The sequence below is a fragment of the Acanthochromis polyacanthus genome, chromosome 9 (genome assembly GCF_021347895.1).
Source record: "Acanthochromis polyacanthus isolate Apoly-LR-REF ecotype Palm Island chromosome 9, KAUST_Apoly_ChrSc, whole genome shotgun sequence".
Lineage (NCBI taxonomy): Eukaryota > Metazoa > Chordata > Actinopteri > Pomacentridae > Acanthochromis > Acanthochromis polyacanthus.
This window is the reverse complement of record NC_067121.1, coordinates 4,464,736-4,482,535: the sequence shown is the minus strand read 5'-3', so window position 1 is coordinate 4,482,535 and position 17,800 is coordinate 4,464,736. Positions and strand designations below refer to the sequence as shown.

At 38.9% G+C, this 17,800-nt stretch overlaps 1 protein-coding gene across 1 annotated transcript in view; it reads right to left on the bottom strand.

The window, feature by feature from the left end:
• myo10 (myosin X) overlaps nucleotides 1-17,800 on the bottom strand; it is a 126,295-nt gene that overhangs the window by 51,279 nt on the left and 57,216 nt on the right. The window contains exon 4 of the mRNA XM_051953911.1: nucleotides 10,191-10,378. Within this exon, the coding sequence (XP_051809871.1) occupies nucleotides 10,191-10,378 (188 nt within the window). The remainder of the gene's footprint in view (nucleotides 1-10,190; nucleotides 10,379-17,800) is intronic.

The window sequence follows — 17,800 nt, the reverse complement described above, 5'->3', positions numbered from 1 at the left end:
GTTTTTGTTTAAAAATGTTTATGAAGAAAAAATCTTTATTTCTTTATTCTTCTCTTTTTTTGTTTGAATTAACAATTTTTTTTTAAAAAAAGGGCAGTAATAAATGTAAAATAAATATGTTTTCTCTTTTGCTGATTTAAATATAGAAAAAAATGAAAATAAAAAAGTGAAATTTTTACAAATAATCTATATTACTGGTTCATATTTTTCCCACTACTTGTGTTTGCGTTGGTAAGGATGATTTATCTGTTCCATGTCGTCTTCTGAACTCCTTTTCCCCTACATATATACACACATATATCTATAAATAAAGCTGAACTTCCTGACGGACACAGAACAGAGCAGAGATAATGTAAACTCTCGAGGCGTTTGCTTGGATCCAGATGTGGACAGATGTTTTGACAGAACAGACTCCAGTTTAGAAAATGAAGCCAGAGGTTCCTGCTGAGGTTCGTTCTGTGAAAGCTGCTGTTTTAAAACGTCAACATGTCACGTTAATTATGACTCTTCAGATTAATTATCATCTGAGAACAGAACAGGAAAGAAAGAAACCTCAGCAGAACAGCAGAGAGACACATTTTAGGAGCAAAAGCATTTCTGAGTTCTGGTAAAAGAGACACGTAAAACAATCAAAACATCACAACAAACGGCACAAAACAAGAAAAAGAAGACAGAAAATGCCTAAATCCAGACAGAAAGCAAAAAAAAAAAAATAGACAAAATCACAGGAAACAAGAGAAATGAGACAAGAAATGCCCAAAACAGACATAAAACAAGTAAAGTAAGAAGTAAAATGACAATGAAAATGACCATAATGACAAAAAAACTGTCCCAAAGACAAACAAAACACACTAAAAACATACTAAAGCACAAAAACAAGACACCAAATGCTTACATTTAGACACAAAGCAAAAAACAATGAGACAAAATCACAGAAAACAAGAGAAATGAGAAATGAAACGCCAAAAGCAAGAGACAAAACAAGAAAAACATGACAGAAAATGCCTAAATCCAGACGCAAAGCCGAAAAACAGACAAAATCACAGGAAACAAGAGAAATGAGACAAGAAATGCCCAAAACAGACACAAACCAAGTAAAGAAAGAAGCAAATGACAAAAACAACAATAAAAATGATCATAATGACAAAACAAACTGTCCCAAAGACAAACAGAACAACACAAAACTGATGCAAAATAACACAAACAGCAAAAAGCAGACATAAAACTTGAAAAATTAGGCACAAAATGACCAAAAATATGACTTTTACTGCATTTTAGCAGCGAAAGAAGCTCCACCGAATCAGGAAATGATCTCTAACTGAACAAAAACACACAATAATGAAGACACAAAGAAGAAAAGCTCATTTTTAGCTCATCTCATGCGGCTTTATCCGTTTGTCGTGGTCTGTTCCTCGGTTTGTTGGCGGTAAAATCATGAATCTACCTCTGAATCCAGCAAACCTCCCAGGGTTTCTCTGCTTCTGACCCCACATGCCTCAGTAATTACTCCAGCTGGGTTTGACCTCTGGGGCAGCAGGTCGGGGCTTTTACTGGTGAACAACCCGACAACTCTGACATTTAATCAAATCTGAGATGTTTTGGGCACAAAGGCAGGAGGTTAAACCAGAACCAGCCACGAAATCCGAACTTCTGTCAATAAAGAGTCTGTCGCAGGGAGAAGATGACATTTGATCACGTTTACTCGGCTCCAAACACCTTTTAAAGAGACAAAACAACAGCAAAGAGACTCAAAGTAACGTAAAACGACCCCAACGGTGCAGAAAAACACCAGAAACGAACACAAACACATTCTGATTCAAAGCAAACGAGGGATAAAAATCACCTCAGGATGCAAAATAGCTGCAAAGAGACACAAAGAAGACTCGATCTGATGAGAAAAAGACGCAAAATGAACACAAAAACACATTAAATGAGCAGCACGAGGTTAACTGAGATGTAAAACCAATGCAAATGACACAATGACCACAAAAGTACGCAAAATCATCATAAAAAGAGACAAAATCACCACAGACACAAAACCAACACAAAAAGAGTCAAAGTCAACACAAAGACACAAAATCACCACAAAAAAAGGCAAAATCATCATGACAAGAGGTAAAGTTACCACAGGAAAACACAGAATAACCAAGAAAAGACACAATCACAACAAAAGATGCTACATCACCACAGAAACAAGCGATGTTACGATAAAAATACAAAAAATCTCCACAAAAAGATGCCAAATCATCATAAAAAGAAGCAAAACCACAACAAAAATCCAAACTCATCACAAAATTATCCAAATATACCACAAAATTACAACAAAATCTCCTGAAAAAAAGGCCAAATGACCAAAAAAGACACAAAATGACCACAAATAGTACAGAACCAACACTAAAAGAGGCAAAGATTCATGATAAAAATATGTAAAATCATTACAAAAAAGAGGCAAAGTTACTGCAAACCAACACTAAAAGATATAAAACTTCATAAAAAGAAGAAAACACAACAAAAATCCAAAATCACCACAAAATGAGCCAAATATACCACGAAAAACACAAAATTAGCACAAAAGAGGCAACATTACCAAAAGAGACACAAAACCAACACAAACAGAGTCAAAGTCACCAAGAAAAGAAAAAAACATCCCCACAAAAAGATAGTAAGTCAGTACAAAAAGAGGCAAAGATACCACAAACCAACGAAAAGATGCAGAATCATGAAAAGTTTGCAGATTTTTCCTGTTCATGAGTGAGAACAGGCTGAATCTGAACATCTAGAGGTTAAAACGAGGTTCAAACTCCAGTTAAAGGTCATTTGTAACGTCTGAAGGCAGATCTGGTCTCCTCTACCAGCCTCTACAGCAGGTACAGGTCTGAAAGTCTGGTTCTGGTCCAGGATCTGTCTAAGTCTGGCCTGCTCTAACAGCCTCTACAGCAGGTCCAGGTCTTAAAGTCTTGGTTCTGGCCCAGGATCTCTTCAGTCTAGCCTCCTGCCGTGGTTCTAGTGCAGGATCTCTGTAAGACTTGGTTCTGGTCCAGAATCTCTCTAAGTTTTGGCTCTCATCCAGGATCTCTTCAGCCTGGCCTCCTCTGGTCCAGGACCTTTCTAAGGCTGGTCTCCCACAGCAGGTCCAGGTCATAAAGTCTTGGTTCTGGTCCAGGATCTCTTTAGTCCAGCTGCTGCTCTACGTGTTCTGCGTCTCAAAGACCTTCTCGGACCGTCGTAAACCTGAACAGAGGACCGCTTCACGGCGACCGACCGCCACCAGAGCCGTAAATCTGCTGGCTGGAGCTCTGAGGCCGAGTTCAGGGGGATTGTGGGTAATCAGAGCCAGGCAGAGGCAGGAGGAGGAAGAAGCCATCTGCTCATTAATGCTGCTCCACGTTTTCACTGAGGCGGATACCTGACGCTTTATTTTAATGGAAGCTCCCCTACTGGGCTCCTGCAAGAACCGCCAACGAAGAAAGTCATAAAAAAGAGGCAAAGGTACCAAAGAAAGACATAAAAAAGAGGCAAAGGTACCAAAGACATAAAAAAGAGGCAAAGGTACCAAAGAAAGACATAAAAAGAGGTAAAGGTACCAAAGAAAGACATAAAAAGAGGCAAAGGTACCAAAGAAAGACATAAAAAAAGAGGCAAAGGTACCAAAGACATAAAAAGAGGCAAAGGTACCAAAGAAAGACATAAAAAAGAGGCAAAGGTACCAAAGAAAGACATAAAAAAGAGGCAAAGGTACCAAAGACAGACATAAAAAAGAGGCAAAGGTACCAAAGAAAGACATAAAAAAGAGGCAAAGGTACCAAAGACAGACATAAAAAGAGGCAAAGGTTTCAAAGAAAGACATAAAAAAGAGGCAAAGGTACCAAAGAAAGACATAAAAAAGAGGCAAAGGTACCAAAGAAAGACATAAAAAAGAGGCAAAGGTACCAAAGACATAAAAAAGAGGCAAAGGTACCAAAGAAAGACATAAAAAAGAGGTAAAGGTACCAAAGAAAGACATAAAAAAGAGGCAAAGGTACCAAAGAAAGACATAAAAAAGAGGCAAAGGTACCAAAGACAGACATAAAAAGAGGCAAAGGTACCAAAGACATAAAAAAGAGGCAAAGGTACCAAAGAAAGACATAAAAAAGAGGCAAAGGTACCAAAGAAAGACATAAAAAAGAGGCAAAGGTACCAAAGAAAGACATAAAAAAGAGGCAAAGGTTCCAAAGAAAGACATAAAAAAGAGGCAAAGGTACCAAAGAAAGACATAAAAAAGAGGCAAAGGTACCAAAGAAAGACATAAAAAAAGAGGCAAAGGTACCAAAGAAAGACATAAAAAAGAGGCAAAGGTACCAAAGAAAGACATAAAAAGAGGCAAAGGTACCAAAGACAGACATAAAAAAGAGGCAAAGGTACCAAAGACATAAAAAGAGGCAAAGGTACCAAAGAAAGACATAAAAAAGAGGCAAAGGTTCCAAAGAAAGACATAAAAAAAGAGGCAAAGGTACCAAAGACAGACATAAAAAAGAGGCAAAGGTTCCAAAGAAAGACATAAAAAGAGGCAAAGGTACCAAAGAAAGACATAAAAAAGAGGCAAAGGTACCAAAGAAAGACATAAAAAAAGAGGCAAAGGTACCAAAGAAAGACATAAAAAGAGGCAAAGGTACCAAAGAAAGACATAAAAAAGAGGCAAAGGTACCAAAGACAGACATAAAAAGAGGCAAAGGTACCAAAGACATAAAAAGAGGCAAAGGTACCAAAGAAAGACATAAAAAAGAGGCAAAGGTACCAAAGAAAGACATAAAAAAGAGGCAAAGGTACCAAAGAAAGACATAAAAAGAGGCAAAGGTTCCAAAGAAAGACATAAAAAAGAGGCAAAGGTACCAAAGAAAGACATAAAAAAGAGGCAAAGGTACCAAAGACATAAAAAGAGGCAAAGGTACCAAGAAAGACATAAAAAGAGGTAAAGGTACCAAAGAAAGACATAAAAAGAGGCAAAGGTACCAAAGAAAGACATAAAAAAAGAGGCAAAGGTACCAAAGAAAGACATAAAAAAAGAGGCAAAGGTACCAAAGACATAAAAAGAGGCAAAGGTACCAAAGAAAGACATAAAAAAGAGGCAAAGGTACCAAAGAAAGACATAAAAAAAGAGGCAAAGGTACCAAAGACAGACATAAAAAGAGGCAAAGGTTCCAAAGAAAGACATAAAAAAGAGGCAAAGGTACCAAAGAAAGACATAAAAAAGAGGCAAAGGTACCAAAGAAAGACATAAAAAAGAGGCAAAGGTACCAAAGAAAGACATAAAAAGAGGCAAAGGTACCAAAGACATAAAAAAGAGGCAAAGGTACCAAAGAAAGACATAAAAAAGAGGTAAAGGTACCAAAGAAAGACATAAAAAAGAGGTAAAGGTACCAAAGAAAGACATAAAAAAGAGGCAAAGGTACCAAAGAAAGACATAAAAAAAGAGGCAAAGGTACCAAAGAAAGACATAAAAAAGAGGCAAAGGTACCAAAGAAAGACATAAAAAGAGGCAAAGGTACCAAAGAAAGACATAAAAAAGAGGCAAAGGTACCAAAGACAGACATAAAAAGAGGCAAAGGTTCCAAAGAAAGACATAAAAAAGAGGCAAAGGTACCAAAGAAAGACATAAAAAAGAGGCAAAGGTACCAAAGAAAGACATAAAAAAGAGGCAAAGGTACCAAAGACAGACATAAAAAAGAGGCAAAGGTTCCAAAGAAAGACATAAAAAAGAGGCAAAGGTTCCAAAGAAAGACATAAAAAAGAGGCAAAGGTTCCAAAGAAAGACATAAAAAGAGGCAAAGGTACCAAAGAAAGACATAAAAAGAGGCAAAGGTACCAAAGAAAGACATAAAAAAAGAGGCAAAGGTACCAAAGAAAGACATAAAATCACTGTAAAAAGAGATAGTCATAAAAAGAGGCAAAGATACTACAAAAGACATAAAAGCATCAAGAGGCAAAGCTGCCATATAAATACATAAAATTACCACAAAAAGACACAAAACCAGCTCCAAAAGATGCAAAGTCATCATAAAGAGATCCAAAGGTACCAGAAAACTCCACAAAGAGGCTAAATGACCAAGAAAGACACAAAACTACCAAGAAAGACACAAAACCAACACCACAAAGATGCAAAGTCATCACGAAAAGATGCCAAATCATCAGAAAAGAGGTAAATTTACCATAAAAGCACAAAAGATCGTAAAGAAAGAGTTCAAATCATCACAGAAAAACAAACACCATCCAAAAAAAGAGGCAAAATCACTAAGAAAAGAGGCAAAGTTATCACTAAAAGACATAAACTTTGCAGATTTATAGATTTTTCCCATTTTTTTATTTTACATTACAGCATCAACCGCTTTTTAAAGAGCTTTTTTCTGACATTCTGCCAGATTTCCTTTGATTTTCTCATCAGAAGCCTCCTGCTGTCCTGCTCTGTCACCACAACAACATTTATTCTGTAAACCCGGTCGGATTCTGGAACAGTCAGCTCAGAACATTCAGAGTGAGCTGAGCTGTTTCCAGGTTGCTGAATGTTTGTGGTTCTGCTGTGGAGGGAAAACGCTGCATTCTGATCACAGCTCAGAGTCGTTCTGGGTAAACTGAGGAGACTCTGTGGCTTCGGGAAGGAAACGGCAGCAGAGGATCCAGAGACGAGCAGAACGGCGTCTTTGTGCAGCGTTGTGTTTGTGTTTACGCCTCGACACCAGTTCCTCCACCGACCCACCGACTTCCTGCAGCAACAACAGGACGATTGTGTGGCGGACAGAAGACGGACATGAGGACATGCTGCTGATGCATGGACCACCGTTTTCACAATAAAAACTGGATCACTGGATGGTTTATTGTCCCTCTATAGCGGGTTATTCATAAAAAATCATCTCTGTGTCAAAGTTAGACACAAAAATAAACCTCTAAATGAAAAAGTCTCAGATCTGACTGCGCTGCTGCTTCCTCTGGAACCACATGATGAGATACGATGCAATACGATGTGATCTGATGCGACGATATGATGCAATCCGATGTGATCTGATGCAACGATACGATACAATTTGATGCAACAATATGATGTGATCTGATGCGACGATATGATGGGATTTGATCCGACGATATGATGGGATTTGATCCGACGATATGATGGGATTTGATCCGACGATATGATGGGATTTGATGCGACGATATGATGGGATTTGATGCGACGATATGATGGGATTTGATCCGACGATATGATGGGATTTGATCCGACGATATGATGGGATTTGATGCGACGATATGATGGGATTTGATCCGACGATATGATGGGATTTGATGCGACGATATGATGGGATTTGATCCGACGATATGATGCAATATGATGTGATTTGATGCGACGATATGATGGGATTTGATGTGACGATATGATGGGATTTGATGCGACGATATGATGCAATATGATGTGATTTGATGCGACGATATGATGGGATTTGATGTGACGATATGATGGGATTTGATGCGACGATATGATGCAATATGATGTGATCTGATGCGACGATATAATGGGATTTGATGCGACGATATGATGGGATTTGATGCGACGATATGATAGGATTTGATGTGATGATATGATGCAATATGATGTGATCTGATGCGACGATATAATGGGATTTGATGCGACGATATGATGTGATCTGATGCGACGATATGATGGGATTTGATGCGACGATATGATGCAATATGTGATCTGATGCGACGATATGATGGGATTTGATGGGACGATATGATGGGATTTGATGCGACGATATGATGGGATTTGACGCGACGATATGATGCAATATGTGATCTGATCCGACGATATGATGGGATTTGATCCGACGATATGATGGGATTTGATGCGACGATATGATGCAATATGATGTGATTTGATGCGACGATATGATGGGATTTGATGTGACGATATGATGGGATTTGATGCGACGATATGATGCAATATGATGTGATCTGATGCGACGATATAATGGGATTTGATGCGACGATATGATGGGATTTGATGCGACGATATGATGGGATTTGATGCGACGATATGATGGGATTTGATGTGATGATATGATGCAATATGATGTGATCTGATGCGACGATATAATGGGATTTGATGCGACGATATGATGGGATTTGATGCAACGATATGATGGGATTTGATGCGACGATATGTTGGGATTTGATGCGACAATATGATGCAATATGTGATCTGATGCGACGATATGATGGGATTTGACGCGACGATATGATGCAATATGTGATCTGATGCGACGATATGATGGGATTTGATGCGACGATATGATGGGATTTGATGCGACGATATGATGGGATTTGATGCGACGATATGATGGGATTTGATGCGACGATATGATGCAATATGTGATCTGATGCGATGATATGATGGGATTTGATGCGACGATATGATGCAATATGTGATCTGATGCGACGATATGATGGGATTTGATGCGACGATATGATGGGATTTGATGCGACGATATGATGGGATTTGATGTGATCTGATGCGACGATATGATGGGATTTGATGCGACGATATGATGCAATATGTGATCTGATGCGACGATATGATGGGATTTGATGCGACGATATGATGGGATTTGATGTGATGATATGATGCAATATGATGTGATCTGATGCGACGATATGATGGGATTTGATGCGACGATATGATGGGATTTGATGCGACGATATGATGGGATTTGATGCGACGATATGATGGGATTTGACGCGACGATATGATGGGATTTGATGCGACGATATGATGCAATATGTGATCTGATGCGATGATATGATGGGATTTGACGAGACGATATGATGCAATATGTGATCTGATGCGATGATATGATGGGATTTGACGAGACGATATGATGCAATATGTGATCTGATGCGACGATATGATGGGATTTGATGCGACGATATGATGCAATATGTGATCTGATGCGACGATATGATGGGATTTGACGAGACGATATGATGCAATATGTGATCTGATGCGATGATATGATGGGATTTGATGCGACGATATGATGGGATTTGATGCGACGATATGATGCAATATGTGATCTGATGCGACGATATAATGGGATTTGATGCGACGATATAATGGGATTTGATGCGACGATATGATGGGATTTGATGCGACGATATGATGGGATTTGATGCGACGATATGATGGGATTTGATGCGACGATATGATGGGATTTGATGCGACGATATGATGGGATTTGATGCGATGATATGATGGGATTTGATGCGATGATATGATAGGATTTGATGTGATATGATGTGATGCAGTGCAATGTGACAGTCTTGACTCCCACAGTGGGGAAATGTGCATTGTTACAGCAGTAAAGGTCAGATCTGAGTTAAAAATCATGCAAACATATTGACTGTTATCTGCACATATTATAAACAGGGAACAGCAACATTTCATTTTTATCTCATGAAATTTTCAGGTGCAATATTTCATTACCGTATTTCATTATTATTTATTGCTTTTGTACCCTTTTAGACGCTGCTGCATTTCCTATGCTTATCAATTCAATTTTATTTCCTTGTTCAAATACCTTTGAATTACATCTTAATCATTATATCGTTATATCTACCGTCTTCTTACATAATTCTCTTTCCCCTGTGACTATTTTGTCGCCAGATAAACCTCAGGTCACGTATTCAGGAAACCTCGACGACCACAAACGCAACACGCTGCATCCGCTCGCCGCTAAATCGGGGTTCAAATATTATCATTTCTAAAATATCTCTTTTTTGAAGGGACCGGGAAGCGAACATCTCCGCCTGTCAAATGAAACGACGGCGGACGTGAAAGTCGTCCAGCTGGAATCAAAGAGGAAGGATGTGAGGAAGGAAAAGATAGCAGTGCTGTGTGTGTTGGGCAGCGTCTGGATCCTCAGAGCTGCAGCCAAAAGGCCCAGCAGGCCTGAAAGTGGATCAAAGCCTTCAGAGGAGGTTCATTCAAAGGGAAACAAACCGACAAGGACGGAGCACAAACGCTGGATGCCAAAGTCTGAAATAGCTCTAATCCACATCTAGTCAAGGGATTTTGTGCCCCCTAGTGGCCAAAAATACACAACCGCAGCTTTAAAGTTTGCCTCAGAAAGCTTCTAAAACCCTCCAGAACATTAAAAAGCACCCACCTGATGAGGACACACTGGTTCTGCAGCCTCTTCCACAGCGAGCGGTAGCACTCGTTGGCGACGGCGAAGATGTGCGGTGAGATTTCTCCCAGGTGGTGGCGGCTGTAGAGCTCCACCGCCGGCCGGTCGTAGAGGCCAGGCAGCGGCTGGTAAGGATTCACCGCCGCCAGGATGGAGCCGATGTACGTCTGTAGAACGGAAATAAAAGAGTCATCAGCTGAAAGCTCAAACAATAGACATGATTTTCCACGTGTTCGTTTCCACATCCCAAACAACCACAAAAATACATCGAACAACCAAAAAGTGACGCAAATTCACCACGAAAAGTTAAAAACCACCAAATAAAGTTGTAAAAGTGACCACAAAAAGAGTATGTCTGCTGTAAAGTGGGATGTTTTAACATGGAGGTCGATGGAGGATCGACTCACGGCTGGAGCCAGTGGACATTTGAGGAACTGCAGCTTTTATTTCATGTTTCAGTCCTGGAACTGTAGAGATGTTTGGATTCATTTCTACATGAAAAAGTTCCCCCAGACCTTCATCTCTTCATGTGATGAATGACTAATCAAACTAAACTGAATTATTAACAGGATCATTTACAGCTAACTGATTAATTGACTAATTGGTTCATCTCTACTGATGGGTGAAAAATTAAATCACAAATCACCGACCTGATGGGCTGAAAACAGATTTTTTTTTTTTTACTTCAGAAATGTTGAATTTTAAGATGCAACAACCTCGTCTATTGGTGCATTTCCTATGTTTATGCTTAAATAAATCCTCAGTGAGGTAAAAGTGAAACAAACACAAAGTTGTCGTCGTTTTTCTTGCAGGTTTTGGTTTTAACTTTTGCTGCATCGAAGCTTCTCTCTGCAGTTAGCATTAGAGAGCCTAACTGGGAATTTAACCCTGAGGCTACCAGACTGGAGTGTGTGTGTGTGTGTGTGTGTGTGTGTGTGTGTGTGTGTGTGTGTGTGTGTGTGTGTGTGTGTGTGTGTGAGATACAGTCTTGAGCTGTTGTGATTGTAACCAGCTGTGCCGTCGACTGGTGGCCTCACTCGTCTCCTCTGCAGATTCCGATGGAAGCCAATACACACAAATACACACATATCACACACACACACACACACACACACACACACACACACACACACACACACACACACACACACACACACACACACACACACACACACACACACACACACACCATTCATTCATCTCTCACTCAGGAATCTTCTGGACCCCTCAGTTCTTCTTTCACATTCTCACATTTTTCTATCACACGCTTCGTTTTTTTTACTTGTCTTTTTATTTTCCATCACATCAATAACTCTCTGAACTCCCACTCACCTCCACACACACCTGACAACACCTCTCCAGTCCACTCGAGCTTCATTCATACAAGTAATAATAATAAATAAAAAAGCAGGAGATCCCCTCGTTTACATTCAAAAAAGTAATTGCCCCCCTTTAGCTACCAATCTACCAAATGATCAAAGTTCTAAAGCCATCACTGAGGCTCTGGGACTCCAGAGAACCACCGTTAAAGACATTATCCACAGATGGAGAAACATGGAGCAATGATGAACCTTCATGAGTAGACCAACTACCAAAAGTTCTCCAGGAGAGCATTGATATCTGATCAGCTAAGGTCCGTCCACATGAATCCACAATAAGGAAGACTGTGGGAGCAAATGGATCCATGGAAGAGTTAAAGGATCAAACCACTACTGACCAAAAAGAACATGAAGGTTCTTCTGGATGAGCTCCAAGACTTTTGGAATCCTGTGGACCGATGAACCAAAGGTGGAACTTTTTAGAAGACATGGGTTGCTACCAAATAACCAAATTCATGAAAGTATTTGGTTCAGTTTCACCGTCCACACTCACATATGATTCCTGTCAGGGTTGTGGAAGCTAAACATCACTAAATAGAACCTGTCTTCATTGTGAAGCAGCTAAAGGGTCTCAAAAAGCAGCACATGTTCTAAAGAGAACTTCTCCAACCAGCTGACTGGTTCAGGGGGGCGATTACTTTTTAAAGTTAAAAATAAAGTTTTAAAAATAAATATTAGTTTAATGATGTGGAACATTTAATATGACAGCCCTGTAGTTTACCGAGCAGGACTGGTAACAGGAGATCTGGGAGCAGAGCAGCGCTGCACGGGGAGAAAGAAAAGCAAATTAAACCACCTATCTTTTTTTTTTTTTTTTTAAATTTCTCTGTACTTTCACTGTTAAAGAAAGCGTGCTGTTGAACTAGAAGATTCCTTTTGGGGGCAAATACTTTTGCGGTCTACATAAGAAAAATTATGAATTAATTAATCCCGTTATTAAAATATATTTAGAAAGTGTAAATAACAAAAAGTCTATTAATAAAAGTACTCATTTATTATTAAATTACTGCACATCAGGGGAAAATAGAATTATTTGACAAACATTTTATTATTTGAAAGGAATAAAACAAGGTAAATAATTTACAAAACTGATATTTTGTAGATTTTCCCTGTTATACTATTACATCACGTCAAATCTCACAAAAAAAGCATTTGATTGAAAAATCAAAAATCTATATTTTTTACAAATAATAATCTGTTATTTCACTGTGTGACAATAACAATACACAGTTTTACTGCTCAAGACAGTATTTACTATTGCATTCTCTGATTTAAACTAAAAAAAAAACTGAGAAAATAACAGATATTTGCTTTTTTTTCTGAATGTTGCAGCATTCCACTGTTTTTTCAGCCTTTTTAAATTCCTGATGATGTGTATGTACAAAGTGAAGGTAAAAGTTCATGGGCTGTGAGGAAAAGCTCCTCTGAGGACAAAGAAGCAGCTCTGCACAAAGGCTTTTCCAGCTCGGTTGTTTCGGTCGTTTCGTCACGAAGCAGAATCTGCCTCACGAGACGCTGGTTTTGTTTGAACGAGGGTCTGCTGACGGACTGCAGCTGCTCCACTTTCTCTGAACGTACAGGAACTCAGATTACAACACGATTAACCTGCTGATCGCCTCCGTTCAGCCGCTGCTTTTGTTCAAGCCAGTAAATATCTGGAAAAACCCTCAGACGATTCAACCCCTGAAAGGCTTTTTGTTTTCTTTCCATAAAGTGTAAAATTCTTCTCTGCAGCGTTCGTTCGTTCGGTTGGATCATGTGTCGCTGTTTTCCCACAGCTCGTATCTGGTGGCTTTGGAATTAAACCACACACACATTCCTGGAGACTCGCTCGTTATTATCAGCGGTGTGTGGAAGAAACTTTCACTTTTCAGAGGTTTTAGCCAAAGCTGTCCTTCCTGATCGCTAACAGATGTGAAGAAAATGCTCTTTACTTTATAAAACTCTCCTTTAGAGCGGAATTTCTTTATTCTTTTGGTCTGAAACAGGTTGAATTAACTCACAACGAAAGAATTCTGGGAATCTGACCGAGACTTTACGACATGAGTGCTTTTATTTAGTATTTCTGCTCAATTTTTAGCATTTTTTTGGTTCGCTAATTAAACTTTGGCAGAAGTTCTCCACCCATCTGTTACTCGTCTGGTTATCTCGCCGACATAAAAAAACAGATTTGTCTGGAATCTGCCGTACAGATTACTCTTGGCTTCATTGATAAGTTTTAAATCTGTGACTTTTATCGTCCTCAGCTGTCATTAGGATGTGGTTTTTGGCAGAACATTCTTATTTCTAATGCTAGGAATAAACATAACACAACATAATGACAGTAAACTAGGCTGAGTGGTTATTTGCTAATTAGAAAGTCCGACCAATATTGCATTTATATGGTATTTTATGTGGACATGAAGCATAAAGGAACCCTTAGAGAGCCTTTCAGACTGTCAGTGCCTTTTTATCTGAGTGGATATCGATTTCCATAAACAAGAGGATTTACTGCTGTTGATGCGTTTTGGCGGCTAGCAGCAACACGTCTTTAGTTTTTGCAAACAGAGCACTAAAGGGCAGATTTAAACCTTAAAATCTGCTTCTGTTCCCTGATTAAACCTCTAAAAACTCGATGAGCAGCTCATATTGTCGGGTAAACAGCATTGAGTTCAGGTAGTAAAGGGGCACCATGACAGAGACTTCTGTGATTGTTAATGCCGATCAGCCAGAGCTTGGGCATTTTTAATCTGCTAGAACAGCGTTCGTGTAGCCTAAAGAAACCACGTAACTAAGCTGTGTTTCAAAAGACACGTATAGAACATCAAAAAGAACTAAATCAACATGTTACTGGAGATTCGTACTGTTTCACAGAATGAAAAGCTGCAGTTTTGTGGCGGTGTTTAATCCTGTAGAGACCAGAGGAGGCATCACTCAGATTACAGTTAATCTTAAAGCAGAGAGCATTGTGGGAGTTTAGCTAGCAGCAGGGCACCATGACAAAGCCTTATGTGGCGGTTAATGACTTTGAAGCAGAGGTTATGTGTTGTAGTTGCGCTGAAGTGTACTAGAACGGTGCTCTGGTTTCCCAGTGGAATCTAACTTCGCTGTACTTTTGGCTTTGAGGCGTATAAAACATCAAAAAGTATCAAATCGACATGTGAAATTACACTTTAACTATTCCTTCTACTGTTAAATTAGATAAAAGACTGCAGTTTTGTTGCTGTGTTTAATACTGGAGAGAGAAGGAGTTTAGCTAATAAAGAGGCATCATGACAAAGACTTCTGTGATGATTAATGACCTCCAGCGAGCGGTCGAGTTGTCCAGACAAGTCGAAGGTTACAACTTTTGGATTGCTGAGTGGTTGTTGCAGATATAAACTATCAGCTAATGGAAAACTAACCACCGCACTTCATGTACGCTAACGATGATCTGATTGGAGATCGATGACACTGAAGAAAAGCTGTCCAGACCGTCACTGGTTGAGCCTCAATATGGAGATGCTTAGACGTGGTGTCGACTGCTAATTGCTAATGCTAAATCTTTATATGATTGACCCAGCAGTCTCCTGGAGGTTGGACCGGTTTAAAGTTGAGAAAACACGGCGGTGTTCACAGGTAGTCCACTATGGATAACAGATTAATCCAGAAAGGTCGTTATGTAGAACTTTCTTCCTCATGAAAGCAACTCTAGTGACTCTCAGCCCTCCAAAAACAAGCAGCTGATGGAGATTAAATCATTCATTTTTGGTCGATCTGTTCAGACGACTGCAACAAATAAGGAATTTAAACTTTTTATCAACATTGCACCTTAATTTTGACATGAATCCATTTTGCCCATTATTCCAGAAAAATAATCACACTGTACATACATGACAACATTATTGCACCAAAGGTTTTGTGACTAATTAGATTATTTTTTAAGGACATGAACAAAATAAGCAGCTGAAATAAGGGGAATCTTTGGAACAGGAATGTGAGGATGCCACCTTCTACTTCTATGTTGACATTTTTTTGGAAAATGGTGATCCACAGAGCAGAATGCACCAACTTGAAAGTCTACGACTGACTCATGTTTGACATTAAAACCTGTTTTGCTTTGAGACGTGGCTGCAAATCCACAATCGGTATCATATCTATCACCTGTAAGACATCTAGAAACCATGCTTTCATTCATTTCACTTCCACTTTACACGTTTCATTGCATGTCGACAGTTTCATGTCCTCAGAAAACCCGTCTAACATGAACTGCCGTCTTTTCGTGTCCGTCAGCAGCGATATTAAACCTGAGCGGCTGGAACAGATGTAACTCAGAAACATCCCCCCCTGCTCGTACATTTCCTGCCGTCGCTCAGTTTTTTTTTTCCTTCTGATCCTCTCGGCGTTTCTTCTCCATCTGGTCTTCATTTCCCTCCAGGCTCCGTCTCATTTTCCTGGATACCTCCTTCGGCTCGACAGCTTCACCGTCGGCAGCCACCTCTGAATAAACGCGACGCCGAACAAAGGATTTACTTCAGGCCACAGATCTGCTGTTTGTCTGTTATCTGCTGAATCGGTGAAACTCGATGCCAAGACGTGAACTGGAGCTGTTCTTTGGACTCGGATTAGTCGGCTGCAGAATGTTTCACTCGTTGACAGAGAACTGTGTGTTCAGCAAGAAATCCGGATAAAAGTCGACCGATTTAGCTTCGAAGGATCATGAACAGATTCATCCTCTGGGGACCATGAACCAAAATGAGACCATTCTAAACGGGCTACGACTTCACCAAAGCCAGCGCTAAAATCTCAAATTATGTTGATTCTACATGTTTGATTTTTAAAAAGTGCAAAATATATTATTTAAATTGAGTAGATTCTGTAAAAGTAAAAAATTTGGAGCTCCTCGGCCCAACCAGGAAGTCCTGACCGACTCGTCTGGGACCAACCATCCAATGACAAAAAATTCAGACTTGTCGTTTGAACTGCAAGCAGTGTCCACAGTGGACAAACAAATGGAAGCAATTAAAGTACCAGCAAAATCACATCATTTAAGAAGCTGTAAAAACAGAAAAAATGATCCGATTTCCAACTTTCTCTTGGTCTTTTGACCAGATATATCCTTAAAATTTCGATTTTTCATCGAAACTACTTCATTTACATTTAATTAAATTTTCAAGAAAAAACATAGTTTGTATGACATCCTGTAAAAAACAAAACTGAGACGCCATGAGGCTTTTTGGTTGAACTGCAGGCAGTGTACAGAAAGGAGATAGTGGACAAATATGGAAGCAGTTAAAAATATTCATAAAGCACTGTCTCATTTTTGATGTGTTTGTGTCTTTCTATGGGATCTTTGACTGTTGTTGATGATTTTTCATCTTTTTGTGGAGATTTTGCATCTGTTTGTGGTGATTTTGCATCATTTTGTGGTAACTTGACCATGTTTTCTGCTGATTGTGCATCTTTCTTGGTGATTTTGTGTATTTTTGTGGAAAGTTTACCTTTTTGTGGAATTTTTAAGTCTTTTAGTGGAATCTTTCCCTCTTTTCTTGATGATTTTACATCTTTTTGTCCTGATTTCATGTCCTTTTGTGGAAACTTTACCTTTTCTGTGGTGAATGATTCTTTTAATGGTAACTTCACCTCTTGATGTTGTCTTCTTTTCTCTTTTTTGTGATGATTCGACATCTTTGTTAGCGATTTTGTGTCTTTTTATGGTAATTTTGGCTTTTTTCTATATGATTTAGCATCTTTTTGTGGAAACTTTACCTTTCTTGTGGTCATTTTGATTCTTTTGATGAGTTTATGTCTTTCTATGGTAACTGACTGTTTTTGATGATTTTTCATCTTTTTGTGGTGATTTTGGGTCGTCTTGTGGTAACTTTACCATATTTTGTGATGATATGGCATTTTTCTTAGTTATTTTGTGTCTTTTTATGGCAACTTTGTCTATATTTTTCAAAAACAATTGCATCTTTTTTGGTGATTTTGTGTATTTTTGTGATGATTTTGCATCATCTTGTGGTAACTTTATCATGTTTTGTGATGATTCAGCATCTTTTTTGGTGATTTTGTGTATTTTTGGGGGTGATTTTGCGTCATGTTGTAGTAATTTTATTTTAACATGATTTGGCATCTTTCTTGGTGATTTTGTGTATTTTTTATGGCCTATTTATTCTTGTAGTGGAAACTTTACCTCTGTTTTTGATGATTTTGCATCTTTCTATAATAACTTTGCCTACCTTTTAGAAG